This window comes from Penaeus japonicus, unplaced genomic scaffold, assembly GCF_977035675.1.
Source record: "Penaeus japonicus unplaced genomic scaffold, GWHDUDI00000001_assembly GWHDUDI00000026, whole genome shotgun sequence".
Taxonomy (NCBI): domain Eukaryota; kingdom Metazoa; phylum Arthropoda; class Malacostraca; order Decapoda; family Penaeidae; genus Penaeus; species Penaeus japonicus.
Window position 1 is genome coordinate 3,155,124 of NW_028234428.1, and position 25,000 is coordinate 3,180,123.

The following is a 25,000-nucleotide window of genomic DNA, read 5'->3' on the forward strand; positions in this document are numbered from 1 at the left end:
CTTTCTCTTTCTCTTTCTCTCGCCCACTCTCTCCCTCTCCCTCTCTCTTCCTCTTTTCCTCTCTCTCTCTCCCTCTCTTCCTCTCTCTTTCTCTCTCTCTCTCTCTCTCCCCCCCCTCTCTCTCTCTCTCTCTCTCTCTCTCTCTCTCCTCTCTCTCTCTCTCTCTCTCTCTCTCTCTCTCTCTCTCTCTCTCTCTCTCTCTCTCTCTCTCTCTCTCTCTCTCTCTCTCTCTCTCTCTCTCTCTCTCTCTCTCTCTCTCTCTCTCTCTCTCTCTCTCTCTCTCTCTCTCTCTCTCTCGCCGGGTTGGTCCTGCGAGCTGTGTGATTAGGAGATATGGGGCGAGGCTTGAGGAGGCCAGGATGGGTGGGCTTTGACTTTTTTTTTTTCTTTTTTTTTTGATGGTGGAAGGGGGAGGGTGTAGTAGAAGGGGTAGGGGGATGGAGATGGGGATAGGGGAAGAGGTGGACATGAGGATATGGGAGAAGGAGGAAAAGATTTGGGAGGGAAGGGGAAGTATGGAAAGGAGGGGAGGGAGAACGGAGAAGGGAATGGGAGATGAGAAAAGAGGAGGGGAGGATGGAAAAGGGGGGATGGGGAGGGGGGAGGGCGAAGAATGGAAGTCGGGGTTATAGCCTTATGGCCCGTCCTAAAGTCGTGTTAGAGGGGACAGCACCAGAGTCCTTGGAAGATTCCTGTCTAGTAATTCTCTCTTTCTCCTTCTATCGACTGAAGGAAGAACTTTCTCTCAACTGCCGATCTCTCAGTGTCTTCTTTCCTCATTCCTCTTGAATTTCTTCTTTGTTTCTCCTCTTCGTTCTTATCCTCAGGTACTGTTGTGGTCTAGTTTACCGTCTGTCCTTTTATGTGTTTGTGTTGTCAGGCTCTTTCCCTTTTCCTCATCTTTCTTCTGGTTCCTTTCCCCCTCCTCTTCTGCGTCCCCTCCCCTTCTCCTTCCCTTTTCATCCTTCTTCTTCTCCTTCTTATACTTCCTTTATTCTTCGTTCCGCCATTTCCCCCCTCTTTTCCCTCTCCCTCTTCCTCCCGTCCCTCCTCTTTTCCCTCTCCCCTTCCTCTTTCCCTTTTCCCTCTCCTTCTCCCTCCCTCTCTCGTCCTCCCACCCCTCCCCTCCCCCCTTCACCCCCACTTGTCTTAGACTTTTGTCATTCCGAGACAAACAAGGTCCCTGCCTGCCGTTTCTTTGGTCATTAGTGGATTATCTTGTGCTTTGCGGTTTTATCCCTGTTCTGCTCTTTCTCTCTCTCTCTCTCTCTCTCTCTCTCTCTCTCTTTCTCTCTTTCTCTCTTTCTCTTTCTCTCTCCATCTCTCCATGTCTCTCTCCAGATTGGCAATTGATAGCAACAGTAAAATATGAAAATGATGGTAATGACGATGATAAACGCTTCTTTAACTCAATTAAGTGTTCACGAAAATAGACCAGAACAGACTTAACCCTCCCCCACGAAGGCCCTTGATCACCTTATGCCTACCCGTTGAAGTCTCCCCTTCCCCGGCGAGTAGGCCTAAATGAAAAGAAATAAAGAGAGAGAGAAAAAAAATAGCGGGCATTCCGGGAAGCGAAGGATCTCATTAGCAGAGTCGATCATCCTCTTTGCACGTGCTCTGTGGGCGTGTGGGCGGATGGGCGTGACACGATCCTGCAAGATAATACTTTTGTAGCGGGTAGGTGGGCGAGAGTGGGTGGGTGGGTGGGGTTTGATGCGGGCGGGGAGAGGGGGGTGGGGGGGAATTAGTGTTGTGAGGTGGGTGTGGGTGGGTAGGGTAGGAGAGAGGGGAATGGGGGAATGGGGGGGGGAGAAGAGGCGGCGAGAAGTCCTTTTGTCGTTTGCGCGTTCGTTGCGTCGTTGAGGAAGCTTTTGTCTTCGCTTCTCGATGATTCGCACGAGCTTTTGTTGACGTCCTGGTAAGGGGAGGGCGGAGGGAGGGAGGGAAAGGGATGGATGTGGGGGGGGGGTGTTCTTAACCCTCCTTATCCTTCTCTCTCTCTCTCTCTCTCTCTCTCTCTCTCTCTCTCTCTCTCTCTCTCTCTCTCTCTCTCTCTCTCTCTCTCTCTCTCTCTCTCTCTCTCCTTCTCTCTTTCTCTCTCTCTTTCTCTCCTTCTTTCTCTTCTCTCTCTACTTCTCTCGCTCTCCCAGTCCTTTTCAGCACCCTGTGTTTTTATTTCTCTCCTCCCTCTCCCTCTCTCTCTCTCTCTCTCTCTCTCTCTCTCTCTCTCTCTCTCTCTCTCTCTCTCTCTCTCTCTCTCTCCCTCTCCCTCTCTCCCTCTCCCTCTCCCTCTCCCTCTCCCTCTCTCCTTACACCCGCAGCAGTCTCGGTCGCCGCCAGGGCTCCCCGCGACGCCAGCCTCAAAGAGATCGTTTTCACTTTAATGTCGTGCCTCCGAGAGCAACCGAAGAGGAGGGGGGGGGGGTGCAAGGCGACAGACGAAGGGCTAGGGGCAGGGTGGGGGGGGGGGGAGATTGGATGAAGGAGGAGGTGGAAGAGGAATAGGACAAGGGAGGAGGGAGGAGGAGGACCAGCATGCCGGATTAAAGTCCTGCAGGATAAGATTCCTGTGCGCGGGGAGACAATGAATGGGACATCGGCCGAGGGACACTGACACTCGATAGTCCTCCTCTGGCTGCCGAGTGGGGGGTGGAGTGGGGTAGAGGGTGGGGGTAGGGGTGGGGGTGGGGGTGGAGGGAGTCGTCGTGAATAACGTTGATTAAATCATATCGAGAGATGGAGTTCTCCTGAGGCGTGTAAGAGAGGACGATGATGATGGCGCTTTTCTTTTTTATGCATGTATTTATTTATTTTTTTCTTCTTCTTCTTCTTCTTCTGGGGTTCGTTTTTTAAAAATACGTGGTCTCTATTTACGATTTGTATTTTGTTCTTAATTCATTCATTTCGAAATGTGTGGAATGATTTTACGGTCGCGTGGCCGTTCTTCCCGAAAGATTTTCTGTGACGAGACGCTCCAAGTAAATCAAAATTTTGGCGCCACCGTTCGTTTTACTTTTAGAAGTGCTTATTCTCTCTTTTTTTTGGTTTCTGATATTCTTCTTTTCCCATTGAGACCCTTAAGTAAATAAAACCAAAAAGAAGATAAAGAAAGGAAGAGAATATTTAAAGAAACGCGAGAAAAAAGAAAAAAGAAAAAACTCGCCCGCCTTCCGATTGTGTCCACATGTGTATGGGGCGAACAGAAGGTAGTCTTGAGCTCGTTGTTTCCCGCGCTCTCAGACGGGACAATTAAACCTTTTTTTGCGCATCTTGTTTGTGTGTTGTCCTTTGTTTTTTTTCAGTTGGGAATTGTTGTTTTCTTCTAGTCTTTTCTTTTTTTGGTGGGAGCAATTAAACACATCAGCTTATCCTGACTTGGAGTGTGTGTATGTATGTGTGTGTTGCCCACATACACTTTATATCTCTAAAAGTAATTAGTTCCACATTATACTTTTAATTTGCCAAATCAACCGCATTCCGTTCAAGATGTGACCGCCATGTTGGGGTTAGAACCTGTATTTTTACAAATTTCAACTTATTTTACTTTTCGTTTTGTTTTCTTTTCCTATCTATGGAGCGGCCCATTTTGCCAGGTGGCCCAAAAACTCTGGCGTCTCAAGGTCTCTGTGTCAGTAGCACACAAGGGCTGTTATCCCGTGCGAGACGGTTAGGTTAATAGACTTCATTCACCGGAGGAAGGAGGGGGGGGGTGGAGAGCGGAAATTGAATGGCGAAACAGAACCCGGTGCTGAGAAGAGAGACAGACAGACAGACAAATGGATAGACAGACAGACAAGTGGATAAACACAGAATTAGAAGAAAGGGGAAGATAAGGAATAAAGAAAGAAATAGAATAGAAGGGAAAGAAAGTTGACTCACTTGCCACTTCGTATAACTTTTTTTTCAATATCTATAGCTCTATCACCATCTATCAGTCTGTCAACTCGCTGTCTTTCCCTCTCTCCCTCCCTCCCTCCCTCCCTCCTCTCGCTCGGGCGCTTACCATGTCATCCCAATTTTTTCTCACAATTTCCCCCCATCCTCTTTTTCGTCCCCTTCCCCCCACCCCCACCCCCTCCCCCTGTAATGACTCCCTTAAGATCGCTTGTGCCCACTATTGTATTCTCATTCCCCTACCTCGCCTCCTCTCTCCCTTTCCCCCTCATCCTCTTATCCCCCTCCCTCCCACTCTCCCCTGTCCCTCCCCTCCTCTCTCCCTTTCCCCCTCCCTCCCACTCTCCCCTGTCATCCACCCTCCCTTCCCCTTACCCTTCACCCCTTTCATCCCTCTTCTCCCTTTCCTCCCTTCTACAATTTGCAGGATATTGTTCCTTCCGTCTTTTGACATAAGGTCGACTTCCGACACTTCAAATCGCCTCCCTTCCCCTCCCCTTCGAGAGAGAGAGAGAGAGAGAGAGAGAGAGAGAGAGAGAGAGAGAGAGAGAATTAGCCAATCACTTAAAGATTTCGACCCTGTGCCCACCGGCTAGAAGGACGCTTTCAAAAGATAGGATTCGACATAAACTAAGAAAAAGGTATTTTGAACCTTATCCCACTAAGCCACAAGGGCGTAGCGGAGGAGGAGCGACAGGCGGGAAAAGGGGAGGAATATGGACTGTTTCCTTGGAGGTGCTGACCCCTGGGTAAGGGTAGGGGGGTAAAGGGAGGAAGGAGGGGGTGATAGGATGATAGAAGTTGGATAGGTGGGGGGAGGGGGTTGTCCGCTCGACCAGCTGGTGTGTGTGTGTGTGTGTGTGTGTGTGTGTGTGTGTGTGTGTGTGTGTGTGTGTGTGTGTGTGTGTGTGTGTGTGTGTGTTGCAAGACCTGAAGGAGAGGCTCTATCGTGAGGGAAAAAGTAGGTAAAAGAGCAAGAGAGAATGAAAGAGAGAAAAAGAGCCTCTTGAGGAAGTAATGGATATATATGTATATATATATATATATATATATATATATATATATATATATATATATATATATATATATATATATATATATTATATACACACACACACATATTAATAAAATCTCGTGGAGTCAGGCTTATGTAAATTTTTAATAAGTCCCCACTTTTCCCGTTCTTCCTCCCTTCCTTTCTCTTCCCTATCCCCTCTCTTCCCCTTTCTTCCTCTCTACTCTCCTCTTCCCCTCCTTCCTCCCACCACCCCACCCCCACCCCTAAGACCACGTGACCTATGGGCACTCGCGACGATTTCAGGCCCATAAAGGCACGTTAAGCCTAGGTAAATCACCGTCTTAGAGCCTCTATAACATCCCTCTAACATCCCCCCCCCCTCCCCTCTCTTCCGCTCTCCCTACTCTTCTTATCTACTTCCTGTTTCGCTTGCTCTCCCTCGCTCTCTCTGTCTCTTTCTTTCTGTTTCCCTATTTATCTATCTGTCTTTCTTTCTATATTTCTCTTGATCTCTCGCTCGCTCTCGCTCTCTACCTTTTTCATTTCTTCCTTTCTGCTTTGTATATGTATATACACACATATATGTATATATATATATATATATATATATATATATATATATACATATATATATATATATATATATATGTATATATTATGTCTCAATGTATCTATGTAATTATAAAACCCTTCTTTCTCTATCATATCTCCATTTTCCCTCTCACTCTCCCTTCCTCCCACCTTCTCCCCTGCCTCCCTCCCTCCTTCCCTCCCTCCCTCCCCCCTCCCTCATTCCCTCCCCTGAGTAATTCCGCCGTCCAGAAAAAAAGACAAAGGTTGCGACATCACCGGCGTGTTGGCTTTCACTTTCCTTCGGCACCTCAGCTCCGATCTTCCTTTACCTGTTGCGTCTCTCTTCCTTCCTTCGTCTCGGCCTCTTTCCCCTTTACCCCCCCCCCCCCCGCCCCTCCTCCCTCCCCTCCCTCCCCTCATGACCCATATCCCCTTGTTTTGGTCGGTTTGTCTTGTTTGATTGTTGTTTTTTTCCGTTTTTTTTTTATAAACTATTTTTCGTCCTTTTTTATTTATTTCCAATCTCTGCCTCATACCTCTCGTTTCTACCCAATTACTTCCACTTCTTTCCTCTTCCTTCCTTCCTCCCTCCCTCTTCATCCGATTCCCCCTCCCTTTGAGCCGAGACAGTAGCTTCCCCCTCCCTTTGAGCCGAGACAGTAGCTTCCCCCTCCCTTTGAGCCGAGACAGTAGCTTCCCCCTCTCTTTGAGCCGAGACAGTAGCTTCCCCCTCTCTTCTCTCTCCCCTTTGCCTTCCTCCTTAATTAAACCTTCGGGAAGCGGAGGAAAAGCGGAGAGGAAGACGAAGAAGGCAATTTCGTCGAAAGATCACCGTAATTATACCAAACCCGCCTGCTGCAAGGCGGTGTGCGCAAGGGGTGGGGGGAGTGGTTCATGGGGGAGGGGGGCTTAGTCGTGTGCCGTAATGGTCTCGTGTGTGCGAGTGCGCGTGTGTGTTAGTGTCCGTGTGTGTGTGTGTGTGTATGTGTGTGTGTGTGTTATACGCCATATGGCACGTGCGCGCTCGTTGATGTCCGCTCGAGGCGTCTTCAGATTTCTTGTCGTGTGCCATGTTGTGTGCGCGGGCGGTCGTGTGTGTTGGTATGTGTGTGTGTGTGTTGGTTTGCCATCTGCTGCTTAGTCTTTTAGTCTTTCCGACCTGTCGAGAGAGTAAAGGTGAGAAAGGGGGGGGGTCTTATTCTTTGGGGACAGGATGGGGATACAAGGGTGAGAGTGTTTGAGTTATTCCTCGGATTTGATATTTCACGGTATTTTCTCTCTCTCTCTTTCCATCCAAACTCTCTATCTTTCTATTTATCCATCTATCTACATCTCTATCACCCCCATCCTGTCCGCCCGACCGCCCATATAGATCATGAGATCCACACGTGGCATATGCCCGACTGAGGTTATTAGTCTATCGTAACTCGTGCCGCATCCTCTCGCATAGTTTTATCTTTTTTTCACTTCCTCCGCCATTGAGACATTGAACTGTGTGTGTGTGAGAGAGAGAGAGAGAGAGAGAGAGAGAGAGAGAGAGAGAGAGAGAGGGGGGGGGACGTCCACGCCTCGCAGACGGAGATATAATGGTGAGTCATATTTCAGTGTTGCCCCCGTGTCTCTCCAGACGGGAGGGAGGCGGTGAACATCTGGCAGAGTTCGGAAGGAGAGAGAGGGAGAGTGAGGGAACGGGAAGAAAGGGGGAAGGAGGGAGGAAGAATAAGAGAGAGGAAAGGGGGTACGGGAAACAGGGAAAGAGAGGGGAGAGAGAGAGAGAGAGAGAGAAAGAGAGAGAGGGAGAGAGAAAGGGAGAGTATGACTTAAACATCTCTGTAAGAAATGAAAAGGCCGATATTAAGAAGGCGACTCCGGAATGGGAAGTTGAGAGGGCGGATGCCCCTTCGCCCCGTCCAGATGCCGCGGCGCCGACGAACGACGGACAGGCGGACAGATGGCCGGCCTGCGGGGCTCACGTGCGCCGCGTGTTCTTCAAGACGCTCCCGCTCTCCTCCTCCCTCCCCCTCCCTCCTTCCCTTCCCGCTCTACTCCTCTCATTTTTTTTTTTTTTTTTTTGGGGGGGGATTGTTTTTAATTGGAACCTGCGAGCTCAGGCACATGTGGAAGGCGCGCACGCGTGTGGAAAACGGTTCGTCTCATCTCCGGAGTCATTATTATTATTTCGAGGGGGTGGGGGGGATAGATGGATGTTATCATTTGGGTGTCGGAAAAACGGGTTGGGACTTGGGGGGAGGGGGGAGGGGATGGGAGAATGAGAGAGAGATAGAAAAAGTAATCATTAGCCTTCTGCCTTTACCTCTCGGACCACCCAGCCATTTCGGTCACGTGGTTATGCGGGTAACTCGGGTAATTGGTTGAGGGGGGAGGGGGAGAGGGGGGTGCAGACGGCCAGGTGACCGACTGAATCGCATTGACTTTACCTTAAGAGGCCACTTCGGGCTATCAGCTGCTAGGTTTCTAGCTCTGCGTATTTTTGGTCGAGGCGGTAGAGGAAGAATGAAAAAAGAGCGTGGGTTGGTGGTAGAGGAAGGGGTAAGGAGGGCGGGCGCAGGGCAGCTTGTGCAGAAAGACAGACGGAAATAGTGCATGTCTGCGTCACGTTTTTTTTTTCTTTCTTTTTTCTTTCGTTTTCCTTTTCCTCTCTTTTTGGCATGCCGAAGGGTCGAAGGCTATTCGTCATCTTCCTCTTCCTTCTTGCTACCCCCCCCCTTCCTCTCCCCCCATCTTATAGCAACTCATTACTTGCTCTCATTAGTGGCGACGCAATTACCAGTGCGTCTTCTTGTCGTCGTCTTCTTAACGACATCAGACGACTGAAGAGGGGACGGGGCAAGAGTAACTCAGTAAGGAAGAGGGGGTAAGGGAACGGGGGGGGGGGTCGGGGGAGGGAGGTGAAAAGCAGGTATACGGAAAGGAGAAGAGACGTGAGGCAGGAATTGGGAGGGGGAGGGAGTGGGGACTCAAGAATTGAAAGGGGAGGAGGGGAGACGAGGGAGGAGGAATGTTATTTATGGCTTTTTATTCATGTTCCCCTGTTTTCTTTCCTCTCCTTTTTTTTGGTGGGGGGGGGGGGGAAGAAAGATAGTGTACCGGCGAAAGGGTTGAAATTTTCGTTGTCGTTTTCCGTTAGTACATATCTCTCCGTCCCTCCATCACCCCTCCCCTTCTCCGTCTCTCTCACTCACTCACTTTATCTCCCTCTATCTTTTACTCCCTCCCTCCCTTTCTCTCGCTCACTCTCCCTTTCTTAAACCTAAGTAAAATCCTTACGTTCACGCCGATTGAACTTGAATGCCGCCACGACCTCCGTTCCCGCCAAAGGTCAACTTCTTGAGAATAACCTGTTATGGCTCCTGCACCAGCTGAGGGACTGGCCCCTTCTGTCGCAACAGCAGTCTCCCTCTGCAGGTGGTGTGTTTGTGCGTGCGTGCGTGCGTGCGTCCCAATGTGCGCTTTGAGTAGGCCTATTTGCGCGCGCGACGTAAGGGGATGAGAAGAGCTGGGAGGGGGGAGGGGAGGTCTAGAGAGGGAAGGGGTGGTAGAGGAAAAGGGGAGGAGGGGAAGGAGGGGGAGCAGGTGTGTTTGCCGCGCCCGCCGTGACAGGTGTCCCCGAAGGAAGAGTAGGAGTGGGTGGGTGGGGGGGGGGTGAGAAGACTTGGAATGCACGTCTTTTCATTCTTTTTATTTATTTATTTATTCATTATCATTTATTGTTTATTTTATTTATTTTTTGAATCATACGAGCGGCTGAAGGGATGGAGGGAGGGGAGGGGGTGACAGGTACGGTATACTAAAGAGGAGGATAGATAGCAAGAAGAGAATTGGGGAAGTGGGGTAGGGGTCGAGGTGAATGTAAGGTTTAAAAGGGAAAAGGAAGGAGGGGAAAGCTAGAAGAAGAGGAGGAGCTATGGAGAGAATGAAAGGTCTAAGGGGAAAATATGCAGAGAAGTAGACAATTAGAAGATGACGGGGAAAAGGAGAAGTGGGGAAAGGGGGGGGGGTGGCAGCTTCGGCGACGCCCCTCCGTAATCGCTTCTTTGTGGGGCGCGACACGTAATTTCTGGCGAGTAATTTACGGAGTCGAAGTCACTGCTGTACTGCCGCGGCCTCTAGATGAGAAGGAGGAAAATGGAGAGAGATAGAGAGGTAAAAGATGGATGGGAAGAAGAAGCAAGAGACAGATGAGAGTCAAGCGAAAGGAAAGGAGGAAAGAAAAGGAAAAAAGAAAGCGCGAAGGAGACGGAGACGGAGAAGGAGAGAGAGGAAAGGGAAAGCGAGAAAGAGAAGGGATGCTATTGGGAGGGAAGGGAACCCGAAGTGGCTGTGCTCAATCAAGAGGAAAGGGAGGGATAGAAGGAGAGCGAGAGGAGGGGGGAGGAAAAGTCCAAGGCAACTGCTGGAGGATATCCACAAGAAGAGAGAGAGGAGTTTATCAAAATATAGGGTGAAAGAGAGGTGCAGAAGAAATGAAGTAAAAGGTCAGTGATGAAGAAGGGAAGAAACAAAAGAGAGAAGCCCTTCATAGGAGTGCCTGTGAAGGGCGGAGGCAAGTCAGGGCCAAAGAGAGAGAGAGAGAGAGAGAGAGAGAGAGAGAGAGAGAGAGAGTATAGAATAGGCATAGATTTTAGTAACACCATTTCTCTGTTCCTCCCGTGAAAATGGCGCGTCCACGAGACCACACTACGAGACAGAAAGAAAGGGTCAATAAAAGTTCAAGAAAGAGGGGGAGAAAGGGAAGGAGGAGAAAGGGAATGGGGAGGGAGGTCGAAACGAGATCGTTCACACGCCTTCTCGCTAACACGACACACCTTCGTGTCGCCGCCGATAGCTCTTAATGGTCGTCTGCTGAAGCCATTGTTTGAACTCTTCCAGAAAACTGTTTGTTCGGACGAGACTAAAAGCGTTTGTGTCGCGGGAGCTTTAGCCTTTCATCGGTGTTGTCTCTTGGAATTTGGCTTTGTTTTCTCTGATTTATCTTTTTTTTTACGCAATATTTATTCAGTTGTTTATCAGCCAAGAAATCGAGGATGTTACTCTACCAGGAATGTCAATATGTCGGCGGCGTTGTTCGGATCGGTGCCCGGGCGAGTGACTTCGCCGCCTTATCTTCGTTAATCAAGCTTACACAAAATAAAGGTTCTTATCACGCAGGGGCCGAGGGCGTTGTCTCCTGGCCTCGCCCCTTCGCCGTCGACCGTGGGCGGATCTCGCGCTTCTCGTGGGCTGTTCTTTATGGCTGCCGCTGAGCCCTCGCAGTGAGGTCTTCATTTTTCTGGTGGCCTCTTTTCCTTTTTTTTTTCTTCCTATTTCTCTGTATGTATGTCTGCCTGTTTCTATTTTTCAGAGTCTGAGTTTCTTTGTTTCTCTCTGTCTGACTCTCTTTGTCCTTCTTCCTTTGCTTGTCTTTCTTTACATAAGGATGGATGGGTGTTTTGTGTGTATGAATGAATGCATGTATTTATTTTTGTTAGTATGGGTAATATGGGCATCTTTTTTCTTGTTCATAGTTGTTACAAGATGTAGAGAAAAAGACTTTGGAAATGGCAGGAAGTGATTGCTCGACTCTCCATCGCCTTTCCAAAATATCATATTCGTCTTAGCATCCGACACTTTGTAGGAACAGTTCTTCCTGCTCCGCCCATTATATGGTGTCTATTCTTCGAAAGAACGGAGTAGTCATATTTCAGAAGGAAATCTCCTCTCCTCTCTCCCCCGCTACTCCCCTTCTCCCCTTCTCCTTCTGCTCCCCTTCTCCTCTTTCCCTACTACTTCCCTTCTCCCCTTCCTCTTCACTTCCTCCCCCTGCCTCTTCCTTGGGGCTGACAGAGGTCATCCTCCTATCCCTTCCTCCTCGGGACAGGAATGGAAGGGGAGAGGAAGTCCGACCCAGGGAAGAGGAGAGGGAGAGTGAGGGGGCGTTCCTAGCTGACGGAGTGCGGGAGGGGCGAGAGGGCAGGGAGTAAAGTAGGGTCCTCCTTAGGCCTAGGCGGGAAAGACCCCCAAGTTTTTTGGCGGGAAATATTTGGCGGGAACTGTCCTGCTCCCCGTTCTGGCGCCAAGTGGATGGCGGTCGTGGCGGTCAGCGGGCGGGAGCAGCACCGCGGCCGGACTTGCGGTTGCGGTGACCAACAACCGCTTCTCATGGCCTGCCCCCCCCCCCCAACCCCCACTGCTACACCCAGCCGCAACGTGGACGTAGACATAGACTAATTGGCTTGTAGGCTGTGACACACAAACGCTTACCGGTATCACCCTCAAGGCCTCTCCGCCGCGCCCATAGGCAACAGCAGGAGGAGGAGGGTTACATAAGGGAAGGAATGGCTTAATTGCCCTGTTTCCTTCTATTTTTCTTTTATTTAACGCTTCGCCTTGCCCTTTTGTCTCGTGCGTGTTTGTTGCTGGGGATTTTTTCATGTTTTGTTTTGTTTGTGTTTGTGCGAGAAGGAGTGTCCGGACGGTCTGCCTTTATTCGTCCTTTTTTTTCCGTTCTCTCTTTTGTGAAGTTTCGGGGAAAATGGCGCGCTCCTTTTTCTTCTCGGCTCAGGTTATTAGTTTTGTCGGGGTTTCTTTTGATTCCTTCCCCTGCGATGGTCAAGGACTCTAGGTACTTGTGTTTCGGCTGTGACTTTGATCGTCGATAAGGAATGTTAGGGAATTCTCCAGAAACAAAAATACATCTACAAAGAGGTGATTCGTATCTGTCGAATGATAATCGTTTTACCCCAAAACTACAGGGTGCTGCGAGGACAATAATTATAATGAAAGTAAAAGATACTTTAAGAAAATAAGGGAAATGTATTTATTTCGACGAAACACAATATAAGTATAGTTTAAGAACTCATCTCCCTCTATTTAATTTATTTATTTATTTGTATGTACTATATCTCCTTCACCGACGACCTTGTTGTGTCTACACATTTTCGTAAACAAGTTCCTCTTCCTTCTCCTCCTCTTCCTCTTTATTATATCGTACTTAATATCACTTCTCTCATTGGTAGACGTCTTTCCGAAATATTTCACGTTGACATCAGCTGAGGAGTGCCAGTGCCAGTGCCATTACAAGTGCTGTCTTTGAAGGGCCGAAGTGCCGCCGAGGGAGACAATCGCCGTGTTCTTTTGGGGAGTAATGGATGTTTTGGAGAGAAGTGAGGGCTCGAGAAATGACGTGAAATGACGGCTGTAATGGTCATTTTCCTCTCTGGGTGATGGGTGGGCGTTGTAGTTGTTGTCGTCGTTATTTTGTTTGTTGTTAGTTTTTGCTGTTGTTATCATTTTTTTTTTTTATGTTATACGCTTTAATGGTATTGTTAGGATTTTTATTTTCTTACTTTATTTATATTCGCGCTGGGGTTAATTGTCAATATACTGTTGTTGTCACGTATTGTGCATTTTGCGGATTCGAGATTGTAAAATTATTTTTTTTTCTCTCTTTTCCTTTGCTACTTCCCTGTGATAAATGGCCTCGACACCGTATTTATTACCCAAAAATCCTCTTGTAAGACCCCTTTTGTGCGCTATGCTCGCCTCTGTTTATCTAAGCCATTTACCGTTTTCAAAACACCGTTTATTACGAGATAAGAAATGGTTTTGCCAATATCTCACTTTTTCTTTCTCTCGGTCAATATATTTCTTGTATGGCGCGTCAGTTAACCCGAGTCTCCCCTTAAGACATTTCGCGCAACGAAAAACGGAAGAGCACATCAGAAACAGCCGGTGTGAGAGGAATAATGTTTTGGATTTATTTAGCTGTAATAATTTTTTGTTCTTCGTTTTCGCCGGGGTTCACCAGTTGGCACCTGGCCTTTCTTTATTGCCATAAGCTACCGCGAGGTAGGCTGCCTGGTGGGGGTGAAGGGGGGGTCAGCCTCGCCTTTGTGAGTCGCGGGGAATATTTAGTAAACATCCTCTCTCTCTCTCTCTCTCTCTCTCTCTCTCTCTCTCTCTCTCTCTCTCTCTCTCTCTCTCTCTCTCTCTCTCTCTCTCTCTCTCTCTCTCTCTCTCTCTCTCTCTCTCTCTCTCTCTCTCTCTCTCTCTCTCTCTCTCTTTCTTTCGCTCTCTCCAATTATTTCTTGGTTATAACCAAGTGAAAGGAGTGTTAGCATTTACCAGAAAAAAAGTTCTTTTGATAATTGGTCCTGCCAGCCGTAGTGTTCTTGGTGAAATCGGAAATACCTTTCTGCCTATCTCCTCTCTCTCTCTCTCTCTGTCTGTTTATCTGTTTGTCTGTCTGTCTGTCTGTCTGTCTCTGTCTCTCAGCCCTCTCCCCCTCCTCTCTCTCTCTCTCTCTCTCTCTCTCTCTCTCTCTCTCTCTCTCTCTCTCTCTCCTTTCTTTTTTTTTCTCTCTCATGTCCCTTGATGCCTCGGACGAAAGTATCCCAGGGTCTAAGGAGACCGCCTCTCTTCGCCCTCCCCCTCCCCCTCCCCCAACAAACCCTGGAGCGAGGGTGTCCCAGAAAATGGTTAGTGTGTGGCACAGGAAAAATATATAGCCCTCTTTCGCCCTTCTTGTGCCCTGACTACGGCGCATAGTCTCCCTTCTACCCCTCCTCTTCTTTCTTATCTTCTTCCTTCTCCATCTCTTATTCTTTCCTGCTTCTATTCCTATTCCTCTTTCTGTTTCTCATGTTTTCACTATATGTCTATATATCTGTTTATCGGACTACTTATCTATTCCTCTCTCTCTGTCAATTTGTCTATCGATTTATCTGTCTACTACCCCTGTTTTATCTAGTCTCCTCCTCGTCCTCCTCCTCCTCCTATTCCTCCTTATTCTTCTCTCCTCCTCCTCCTCCTCCTCCTCTTCCTCCTCCTCGCCCCCCCCCCTCGCCGGTGTCTGTGAGGGCCTGGCGGGACAATGCATCTTAGTTTTCCCAGACGGAGAGCGGGGGAAGGAAGGGGGAGGAGGAGGAGGAGGAGGAGGAGGGGGAAGGGGAAGAGGGAAAGAAGAGGGGGAGGGCATAGACTACTACCCTGATGCCATCTTGGATAGTTTCTCTCTCTCATTTCTCCATCCTCTCTCTCTTTATTCTCTCTCTCTCTCTCTCTCTCTCTCTTTCTCTTTCTTTCTTTCTCTCTCTCTCTTTCTCTCTCTCTTTTTCTTTCTCTTTCTCTTTCTCTTTCTCTCTCTCCTTCTGTCCTCCCACTTTCCCCTTTGTGCCTCTTGTTTCTTTTACACACGCACCCTCCCTCAACTCCCACCCGAAGTTGTGGTCACGTATAAGTTAGATAAACAGAGGAAGCGACGAGAGAAATGGAATAAGAGAGAGAGAAACACGGGAGAGGATGAGGGATGAGAGAGAGAGAGAGAGAGAGAGAGAGAGAGAGAGAGAGAGAGAGAGAGAGAGAGAGAGAAGGTGGAATAAGAGAGAGAGAGAGAGACGAGAGAGAAAGAGAGGTCTTCCCTCACTCCCACGAAGCTCTGGATCGTCCGGGCTGTGGTATGCGAGAGAAATGTGTGTTCCCGGGCTCTCTCAGGCTCCCTCCCTCCCCCCCTCTTCATCTCCCCGCCTGCCCTCCCCTCCCCAGGAGGGGGAGGAGGGAGGGAGAGACAGGGGAGAGGCCCGCGACAGGGTGCACACATACAGTATACATACACACGAACTGACACACATGCATTCATCTACCTACACACACACACACACACACACACACACACACACACACACACACACACACACACACACACACACACACACACACACACACACACACACACACACACACACACACACACATACACACATACGCACACGCACACATAAACATTTGCCAGTGCATGTGTCATATATTACATGTTACTGTGATGATATTTATGTTTGAGTTTATTTGTTTATGCATGATGTTCATTTTTGTGTCTTGTATGTTGTTGTTTTTTTCAAGTACCTCTCTCTCTCTCTCTCTCTCTCTCTCTCTCTCTCTCTCTCTCTCTTTCTTTCTCTCTTTCTCCCTCTTTCTTTTTTTATTTTTTTTTCGAGTGATATGTTTAGGTCTGTCTGTCTGCCTTTCTCCGTAGAAAGAATTAGGAAGGGAAGGAGAAGGGGGAGGAGAAGGAGAAGGAATAAGGAAGGGCAGTAGAAGAAGAAAAAAAGGAAGGGGAGGAGAAGGAGGAAGGATTAAGAGAGGTAGGGGAAGGAGGAGGAAGAATTGCAGTGGATGTGTGTGATAGATACGTGGAGGGCCTATATCACTGCGGAAGTGGATTGAATATTTGTTTACCTTTTTGTTTTGTTCTTGTTTCGTTTACTCGCTTTCAACACGTGTCTCGCAATCTGTCTATATATCTATCAGTGTGTCTATCTTCCAACCAACCTACCTACTATCTGTCTCTGTCTATCTCTCTTTCTCTGCATTGATATATAGACATAGATATATATAGAAAAATATTTCTTTTCGTTTTCTTTTTTTCTCTCTCTCTCGCTCTCTCGTCATCTCGTTCTCTCTCGCCTCTTTTACGAACCCAAATAAACACAGCGTAAAACCGAAAGGGTCGCCCAAGGTTGAAATCTCCCAGGCTGTCCGGAAATTGAACGGGAAAAGACCACAGCGGGTTGAGCCTTTTTTTTTCTTTCTTTCTTTCTTTCTTTCTTTTAAGGGGGGTAGAAATTGTTCCTTCTTTTATTTTCCTTTCTCTGTCTTCTTATTCTTGTTTTATTTATTTTTTTTATTTTGTTTTGTGTGTTGCTAACGCACTCTTTTACTTTCCCTTTATGTAGTTATTTATCTCTATGTATCTATCTGTCTTTATCTCTCTCTCTCTCTCTCTCTCTCCCTCTCTATCTCTCACTCTCTCTCACTTTTCCTCTCTTTCCATTTCTCTCCATCTTTCTTTCTGTGTCCGACCAAGCGGTCGACTACACTCAGGAGGTAATTTCGTGTATCGAATCGGATAAGATTGGATTAATTGAATTGTGTGGTAGATGGAATGTTTTGTGTGTGTGTTTGTCTGTCTGTCTCCGTCTCCTTTTCCATATTCTTGCCTCCTCTTCCCCCCTTATGTATTTCTTATCTTTCTCTTCTTCCTTTCTCTCTCTTTCTTTCTTTCGTTCTCTCTCTCTCTCGTATTCCCTCTCCTTCCACCTCGCTCATCTCTCTTTGTCTCTTCCTCTCTTCACCCTCTATCTCTCTCTCACCATCACCCCTCCCCCCCCTCTCTCTCTCTCTCCTTTCTTCCTCTCTCCCTTTTATCTCCGGGTTCATGGAAACGTGTTAATGGAGAGAGGATTTGCATCTAGGGGCATCTCCTTTCAAGAAGCTAATGTATGCCCATGAAGAAGCTACCCTTCTTAGCCTCTTGGTGCCTGGTCAATGGCCTGTTAGCAGAGCTTTTCTACAGCCTATATGCTTCTCTCTCTCTCTCTCACACACACACACACACACACACACACACACACACACACAACACAACACATACACACACGCTTTCAATCTCTCTCTTTCTCTGTCTCCTTTCTCCCTCCTGTCCCTCTCTCTCTTAATATGTAAATTAGCTGGTCATTTTCCGTGTGTGTGTGTGTGTGTGTGTGTGTCCTCTGTCCCCTGAATGTTTCATGTGTACCTTATGTCTATATGTTGTCTTCCTGTTGTTGTGTTATTCTTCTGCGTGTTTGTTTGTCAGTGCGAGAAGCGAGTGTCAAGAAGGGAGGGGGGAGAATCGGCTCCCTCTTTCGACGTTCTTTTGTTTATCCGGAATCCTGACCCCTCGTAGACTCTCCTCTTGTGCTTACTCTCTCGCTCTCTCCCTCTCCTCTCTCTCTCTCTCTCTCTCTCTCTCTCTCTCTCTCTCTCTCTCTCTCTCTCTCTCTCTCTCTCTCTCTCTCTCTCTCTCTCTCTCTCTCTCTCTCTCTCTCTCTCTCTCTTATCCTTCTCTTTCTCTCCCTCCTTCTGTCTCCGCCTATACAATATTTATTGTTTCTTCTCCTTCACTCTCTTTGCACCTACATTTCTTTGTTTTAAGATTTTGTTTTACATGGCTTCATTCACCTATCCTTGTTTCTCTTCCTTTATTCTCACTTTGACGCATGTCGAGCCAGTGGCTTCCGGTCTTGCAAGAGAGGTCATTGGAGGTCACGTGAAGGGGGCATGATGGGTAGGGAAGCGGGAAGGGGGGAGGTAAGGAGAAGAATGCAAGCGCTTTCGTGACGTTTGTAGTTACGAAAGAATTCTCTTCGCGGAAAAAATATGATAAATGATGAGGAACCGAGTGATTTATGGATTGCCTTGCCGTGTGCGTTTGAATACAAAAGGTTCTCTTCCTCTCTCCTCTCCTTCCCCATCTTCCTCCTCCCCCTCTACTCCCCTCTTCCTTTCCCCTTCCTCCTATCCTTTCCCCCTCTCCTCCTCCTTTCATTCTCTTCACCTCCACGATTGTAATTAAGAAAAAACTCACTATTTTGTCTTGCTTTCTTTTCTCCTCCTCTTCCTCCTCCCCCTATACTCCCCTCTTCCTTTCCCCTTCCTCCTATCCTTTCCCCCTCTCTTCCTCCTTTCATTCTCTTCACCTCCACGATTGTAATTAAGAAAAAACTCACTATTTTGTCTTGCTTTCTTTTCTCCTCCTCTTCCTCCTCCTCCTCCTCCTCCTCCTCCTCCTCCTCCCACCTTCTCCTTCTCTTGTGGGATGTTGTTGCTCCCGAAAGGACATTCCTCCAAGGATTCCAAAAATACCTGTTGAGTCCAATCGTCGATGCGTATCCCCCTCCCCCTCTTCAGCCTCTCCCTCTCTCTCTCTCTCTCTTTCTTTCTCTCTCTTTCTTTATTTCTCTCTTTCTCTCTTTCTTTATTTCTCTCTTTCTCTCTTTCTTTATTTCTCTCTTTCTCTCTTTCTTTATTTCTCTCTCCTTCTTTCTCTCTTTTTCTCTTGCTCTCCCTCCCTCCCTCCCTCCCATCCTTTCGCTTCTCACTCTCCCCATCTTCCCCTCCCTTACTGTTATCTAATTCTCCCTGTCTGTCTTCGTGGCTCTTCCTGCGTATCCATGCATTCAACCACCTCCCTATCTCCCCATCTATCTCTCTATCTATCTATCTATCTATCTATCTTTCTCTATCTCTTTCCCACGCCTGCATGTCCATCGTCCCCCTCCCCTCCCTCCCACCTGAACAGCGTTGATATGTGGAATGTAGCGTTTTCTTTTTCTTCCCTTTCCTCGTGTGTGTGTGTGTGTGTGTGTCTATGTGTGTGAGTGAATGAGTGTGTGTGTGTGTGTCCGCGTGTGTGTCCGTCTGCCCGTCTCTCTCCGTCTGTCTGTACAATTTGTATCACCGGAGATGTTTTGTCGCTGGAGTTCACGTAACCGAATGCCCTCGCCCCCCCCCCCTCTTCCTCTCTACTCTCTTCTCCTCCCTGCACCCTCTACACTCCCTCCCCTCCCTCCTTCCATTCTCGTCTGGAACAAAAGTCTGGCTTCCCTCCGGTCCATGTCTGATGGGGGAGGAGTGGGGGAGGGGGAGGGGGAGGCTACAAGGGCGAGTTCATAGGTAGGGGTGACGAGGGGCTGAGGGGGTGGTTGGAGCGCCCCTTGTGGATAATAATGGAACGATAGTCCTCGGCGCTGGACGATTGGTGGGTGGGGGAGGGGGAGGGGTCGAGAAAGAAGTGGGGGTATGGGTCCTTTTTGCATTTTGTTTTGTTTTTGAACTGGCTTGTGTGGGATTTGATAGTGTGTGTGTCCTCCTTTCGCTAAAACACTGGAACCTTTTTTTTCCATCCCTTTCCTTCTTATTTTCTCTATGAATTCTTCCTTTCATCACCCTCTTTCTCTCCATCCTTTTCCTTGCCTATTCCTCCTCCTCTTCCACTTTCTTTCCCTCCTTGGCCCTCCTTGTCTCTCCATGTACCCTCCCCTTTCCCTCCATGCACCCTCCAAGCACTCCCCCCCCCCACACACACACACTACCTACACCCCCCTCCCCCCCACATGCACCCTCGGGCCACCCACCGGGTTTTATAGGCGCTGCAAAGGAGGTCAAGGCGATCGGAGGCTCGCCCAGAAGGATCGTTTAGCGAGTCCCCGGAGCCCTCTTTGTACCTGCATGTTTAGTAGGCCTATTTGCGTCCCTTGCCGGCATGTGAAGCATGTTTGCCGTGAGGGGGGGGGAGGGGGTCTGGAGAAGGATGGGGAATGGGGCGGGGAGGGGTTGGAGGCTTAGAGATAGAGGGGGGATGGGTAAAGAGCCTGTTTAGTTTGTTTGGGAAATACGTCTCCATTGACCTAGAATAAGGTGAGAGAGAGAGAGAGAGAGAGAGAGAGAGAGAGAGAGAGAGAGAGAGAGGGATAGGGATAGGATAGAGATTTCAAAGCAACAGTAAGTATCGTTCAGAGAAATCGGTAATCCGGCCGAACCATATTGACGAAATCTTTGACGACATTCGTCAGTCTTCTTGGTAATTCTCATTATTCTATACTCGTTCCCTTCGTTAGCGCTTCAGTTGTGTGAATATATTGTTGATGAGTCTCATAGATTAAGATTACGAGAAAAAAAAAGTGAAGGAATGAAAATGCCACGATCGTTTTTTCCTTCCCCTTCGGAGAAACCACATGCATTCTACGATTATAGTGTAATTATTGCCATTCATCATTGTCCCTCCCCTTCTCCTCCTCTGCCTCTTCCTCCTCCTCCTGCCCCTCCTCCTCCTCCCCCTCCCCTCATCACCTTCGTTCTTCCACCCCTCAATAAAAATCGTGTCACCCGAAACTGGTAGTTCGATCGCTGTAGAACATTTCCCGATGACACTCGCGAGATGGATCACGGTGATGATAACAGGTCCCGGCGCAATTAGCGGTGAAGATAACTGGTGGCATTTTTTCTCTCCCCTACGCCTTGCATGGGAGGTCTAATGACGGCTGGTGTGTGTGTATACTTTTTTTCTCCTTTTTATTTCCCAAAGGGACACTTAGCAGATCAATTGACCTTTGAAAACGACCCTTTGTGTGACATTAGTACCCTGTTGAGAGGTCATAATGAGGTCGGGCAAGGGAGCCGCCACATGCCTTACCTCATTAGTTCTCCCTCGTCTGCCCTCATAAAAAAACAAGTGTTCTTAGATTAAAAACCACGTACGAAAAAGATAAGGTATTCGAATTTTCCACCAGAAAGTAAAAAGAAATGAGAGTTTACGAACAACAACAATGATTGTCTTTTTTTTTTTTTTGCAATTTCACTCTCCGTTTGCAAAGGGGGATGAGGAATAGTGCGGAGGCGTGGTCCGGTAAGGTCAGGTCAAAGGTCATTTGTCATCGAGATGTCCCTCAAGTGATGTCTGGCCTGCCGATCGTCTTTTGTCTCATCGGTGGGCGGTCATTGTCTCACCCAATCCGTCTTGTAGACACATACTTAGCCGTGTTTTAAAAGGATTAAGGGTGAGATCACGGGAGGAAGGGGAAGGGGGGGGGTTGGGGAGGAGGGTGATGGGAGGGAGGGGAGGAGAGGCGTAGCCTCGTAGGTCAGTCGCTAATGAGTAAATTATCCGTGAGTTGAATTGGGTTTATGGTCGTTGGTTTGGATTTGCTTTTGTTTTCTGTGAGTTTAGGAAAGGTTGGGTTTTGTTCTTGATGAGAAGAGGTTCTTTTCTCGCTCCATTTTGCCTTTCTTATTTGCTCTGTTATAATAATCGACATGCGTTTGTTGGTTCCTATACTTTGACTATTTATAGTTTTGTGCTGCATAGTTTATGTGCGCACGCGCGCGCGCGCTTAATGCCCACTTTAAGGATGCATTGTTGTGATTATAAAGCCGAACGTATTGATGCAGACCCTCGAGAAAATAGCTCTTACAAACTCCTGTTGTAGAGCCACTTGTTTCTCCTCCCCTCACCTTCCCTCTCCTTTCACCTCCCATTCCTCCTCTCCCTTTCCCACCCATTCCTCCTATTTCACTCCCCATTAATAAGTAAAGGACAAGATTCAAGGGGAAATCGGAAGAGGGGACACACAATGCCATTATAGTGAGAGGTAAGGCCTCTCCTCCCCTTCCTTTTTCTCTTCTTCTTTCCCTTTTCCTCTCTCCGCTATTTTCTCCATCTCTTCCCACTTCCTCTCTCTCTCTCTCTCTCTCTCTCTCTCTCTCTCTCTCTCTCTCTCTCTCTCTCTCTCTCTCTCTCTCTCTCTCTCTTTCTCTCTCTTTCTCTCTCTCCTTTTCTCTTTCTCTTCTCGAAGTCCCACGATTCCATGCTGTGACGCTGAAAAGGTGCCTTTATGGAATGGCTTACTGGATAACGTACTCTTGTTTCCGAGTCTTTCATTATATTTATTTTTTATTTTTTTTTAATTCTTTTTAATCCCTCCACCTTTGTCCCTCCCCGTTCGCTTTGTCTCCCCGCTTTCCGTCTACGCGGGGCATTGTTCTACCACGAGGGACGGGAACACAGGGGAGGCTTGGCGCAGTTAAGGGCGAGAAGTTGGCTTTCGGAAGGGGGAATGTCGACCAAAAGATGCGAATGGAATGGTCGGTGTGTGGTATTCTCTCTCTTTCTTCTTCTTCTTCTTCTTCTTCTTCTTCTTCTTCTTCTTCCCCCTCCGTTCTCTTTCCCTCGTCCTTCCCTTCCTCCAAACCTACAGTTAGGATGATAAACCGCTTGTATCCAATGTCGATTTCGACCATCATGCTCACCTCCCGCCCTCTCCTTCCCTAGACGCCCGCTTCACGTCGAACCCTCCGTCGATGGTCGCGGCGGCGGCGGTGGCCACGGCGGTGCAAGGCATGCTGATCCGCGACACCGACGGCGGCGCAGCGGCGACGGAGGCGGCGGCCCTGGCGGCGGCGCCCGTGCCCGTGGGCGGCAGCAAGGCAAGGGGCGCGCCCACCACACCGCAGCAATACATGCAGGAGCTCTACCACAGTCTGCATGCCATCACGCAGATTGACACCGTAAGTTTTTTTTCTTCTCTCGTGTAAATTTATCTATGTATATATTTATTTTATGTATGTTTCTTCGTCTACTTTTTTCGTTTGTTTATTTTCCTGAATTTTTCGAGGCGCATTTGACGTTTCGATCATTTTTTTTTTTTTTTGTGTGTGTGTATGTGTCTTTTTCGAACTGTTAGATTTTCTTGCATGTTGAATCTTGCTGGTGTTTTTCCTCTTGCATCTTGGAAATAAACATTTATATTTTATTTACAAGCTATAAAAAGGTGCTCGTAGTTACAACATTTCATATATTTCTGTCCTTTGGATAAGTACTTATATTGGATATGTGTGTGTGATTTTTTGAGTGTTTAGAACCGAAGAGGTAGAGAAGAAGACCCACGACCGCCTTGCCTAAAAGGAAAATAGCTGAGAATTGCAAGGCAGGCATTTTCGGAGCTGCTGGCTTGTGAGCAGCGATGGCGGCCCTTCTCTTATCACTCACTTTGATAGGCGATAAGAAACACCAGTATGCTCGACATTTTTACAGGGCACTTGAGCCTACGTTTATGAACTAGACCTTGGGCTGATAAGCGGCGTTTTCTGTTGCTCCTTCTCTTCTCTCTCTTCTCCTCTCTCTTCTCTTTTCCCTTCTCTCTTCTCCTCTACCCACTTTTTACTCTTTTCTCTTTCTCCCTCTTATTTCTCTCCTTTCCCCACTTTTTACTACTCTCTTTTTCTCTCCTAGTTTCTCACCTCTCCCCACTTTTTACTACTCGCTACACTCATCTCTCCTAGTTTCTTTCCTCTCTCCAATATTTCCTACTTTTCTTCTCTATCCTCTCCACTCCCCCCCCCCCCTTCCCCCCTAAAATCTCGTTTAAAGTTAGGAAGGGTCACTGACCTCCGACCCCGTCCTGATAAGACGCGCGACACTGCGTCAAGCTGATTATCAAAATATTGCTTTCGTTCTCCCGTCGCTGTGGGCGGGGCTGTGGACAGATGGAGCTGCGGAGTTGGAACACGGGCGGTTGTGGCCGTAGATTTTTTTCTTTCTTTCTTTTTCTTGCGTGCGTGCGTGTGTATGTGCAGGTGGCTAGGGAGCTGGGGGATCTCGTGAGTCGTTGATTTAACATTTGGTCTGGTTGTATATCGTTTTTTTTTCTCTCTCCCTTTCTGTCTCTGTCGCTTATCATTTTCTTCTCTTACCTGTGTGCGTCTCCCTCCTTCAATCCAGTCTTGACAGATACTTCCTTTTTTATGATTGATTTTGTTTTAGATACAAGTGTTCATCCCCCTCCCCCTCCCGATCGCTGACCGTCGCCGTTCGCATATAAACATTCCGATTTTCGCCCCAACTTTCCGCCGTCCGCAGACACAACTGTCTAGGCGGCAGACAAAAGCGGAGTGCCAGAAATGCAATAATTATTGCTTTCTCTGCCTATCTGCCAAATTTCTTTACTCTATCTATTTATCTATCTATTTATTACTCTCTCTCTCTCTATTTCATTCTCTTTATCTGTCTCTATCTATCTCTATCTATCTATCTATCTCACTATCTATCTCTTTCTATCTCTCTCTCTATATGATCGTCTTCATCGTCTCATTTTTTTCTCTTCTTCTCCTTTGTATTTGTATTTTTCTTTCTTTCGGGGAGGGGGGGGGAGTCACATGGTAGGAGAGGGGAGGTTCTTAAATGGTACTACAGAGAGCATCTGTGGGGAGAAGGTGGAGGGGGAGCGGGAGGGAGGAAAGTGTTGATACGTGGCCATGCAAAAAAGAAAGAGTCTGGGAGAGGGAGAGAGAGAGAGAGAGAGAGAGAGAGAGAGAGAGAGAGAGAGAGAGAGAGAGAGAGAGAGAGAGAGAGAGAGAGAGAGAGAGAGAGATCCTTTATAAAGAGGAAGAAATGTAATCACCAACCTCCTCTCTTCCTTCCCCTCTCTTCATCTCTCTCTCTCTCTCTCATTCCATCCCTCCCGTCTCCTTCCTCCTTCCCCTTTCCCCTCCCTCCCGTCTCCCCCTCCCGTCTCCCCCTCCCTCCTCCCCCTCCCGTCTCCCCCTCCCGTCTCCCCCTCCCGTCTCCCCCTCCCGTCTCCCCCTCCCGTCTCCCCCTCCTGTCCTCTAGACACGTAGGAAGGCGGATGTGCAGGATAACACATCCTCCAGCAGGACAGTACCCGCCTCGGCCTCCTCGCCCGCCCGCTGCCGGGGTGACTCACGCCCGCACTTGACCTGAGCCTTGACCCCCTCGCGCCCACCCGCAAATACATACACACCCTGCTCTCTCTCTCTCTCTCTCTCTCTCTCTCTCTCTCTCTCTCTCTCTCTCTCTCTCTCTCTCTCTCTCTCTCTCTCTCTCTCTCTCTCTCTCTCTCTCTCTCTCTCTCTCTCTCTCTCTCTCTCTCTTTCTTGTTCTCTCTCTTTCTCTCTTCATCTCTTTATCAAGCTCTCTCCATTGATATCGGGCATTATTTTCCTTTCCGGTCCAAGACAGAAAGACTAACGTAACTCAGACATACCCCGGCGTCACGCCCCCATCCTCGACCGAGAAACGAAACGAAACGAAACTTCCATTGACTCAGAACCAAAACAAAGATGGCGACGGCGGCTCTCCCCGGCGGCCAGCACAAGCAATCAGCTGTTCGTTCCCTCCTC

At 48.2% G+C, this 25,000-nt stretch overlaps 1 protein-coding gene across 1 annotated transcript in view; it reads left to right on the forward strand.

Annotated features, from left to right (window-relative positions):
* Positions 1-25,000, forward strand: part of LOC122254541 (G1/S-specific cyclin-D2) — a 91,442-nt gene that overhangs the window by 60,577 nt on the left and 5,865 nt on the right. The window contains exon 4 of the mRNA XM_043018261.2: positions 22,134-22,369. Within this exon, the coding sequence (XP_042874195.1) occupies positions 22,134-22,369 (236 nt within the window). The remainder of the gene's footprint in view (positions 1-22,133; positions 22,370-25,000) is intronic.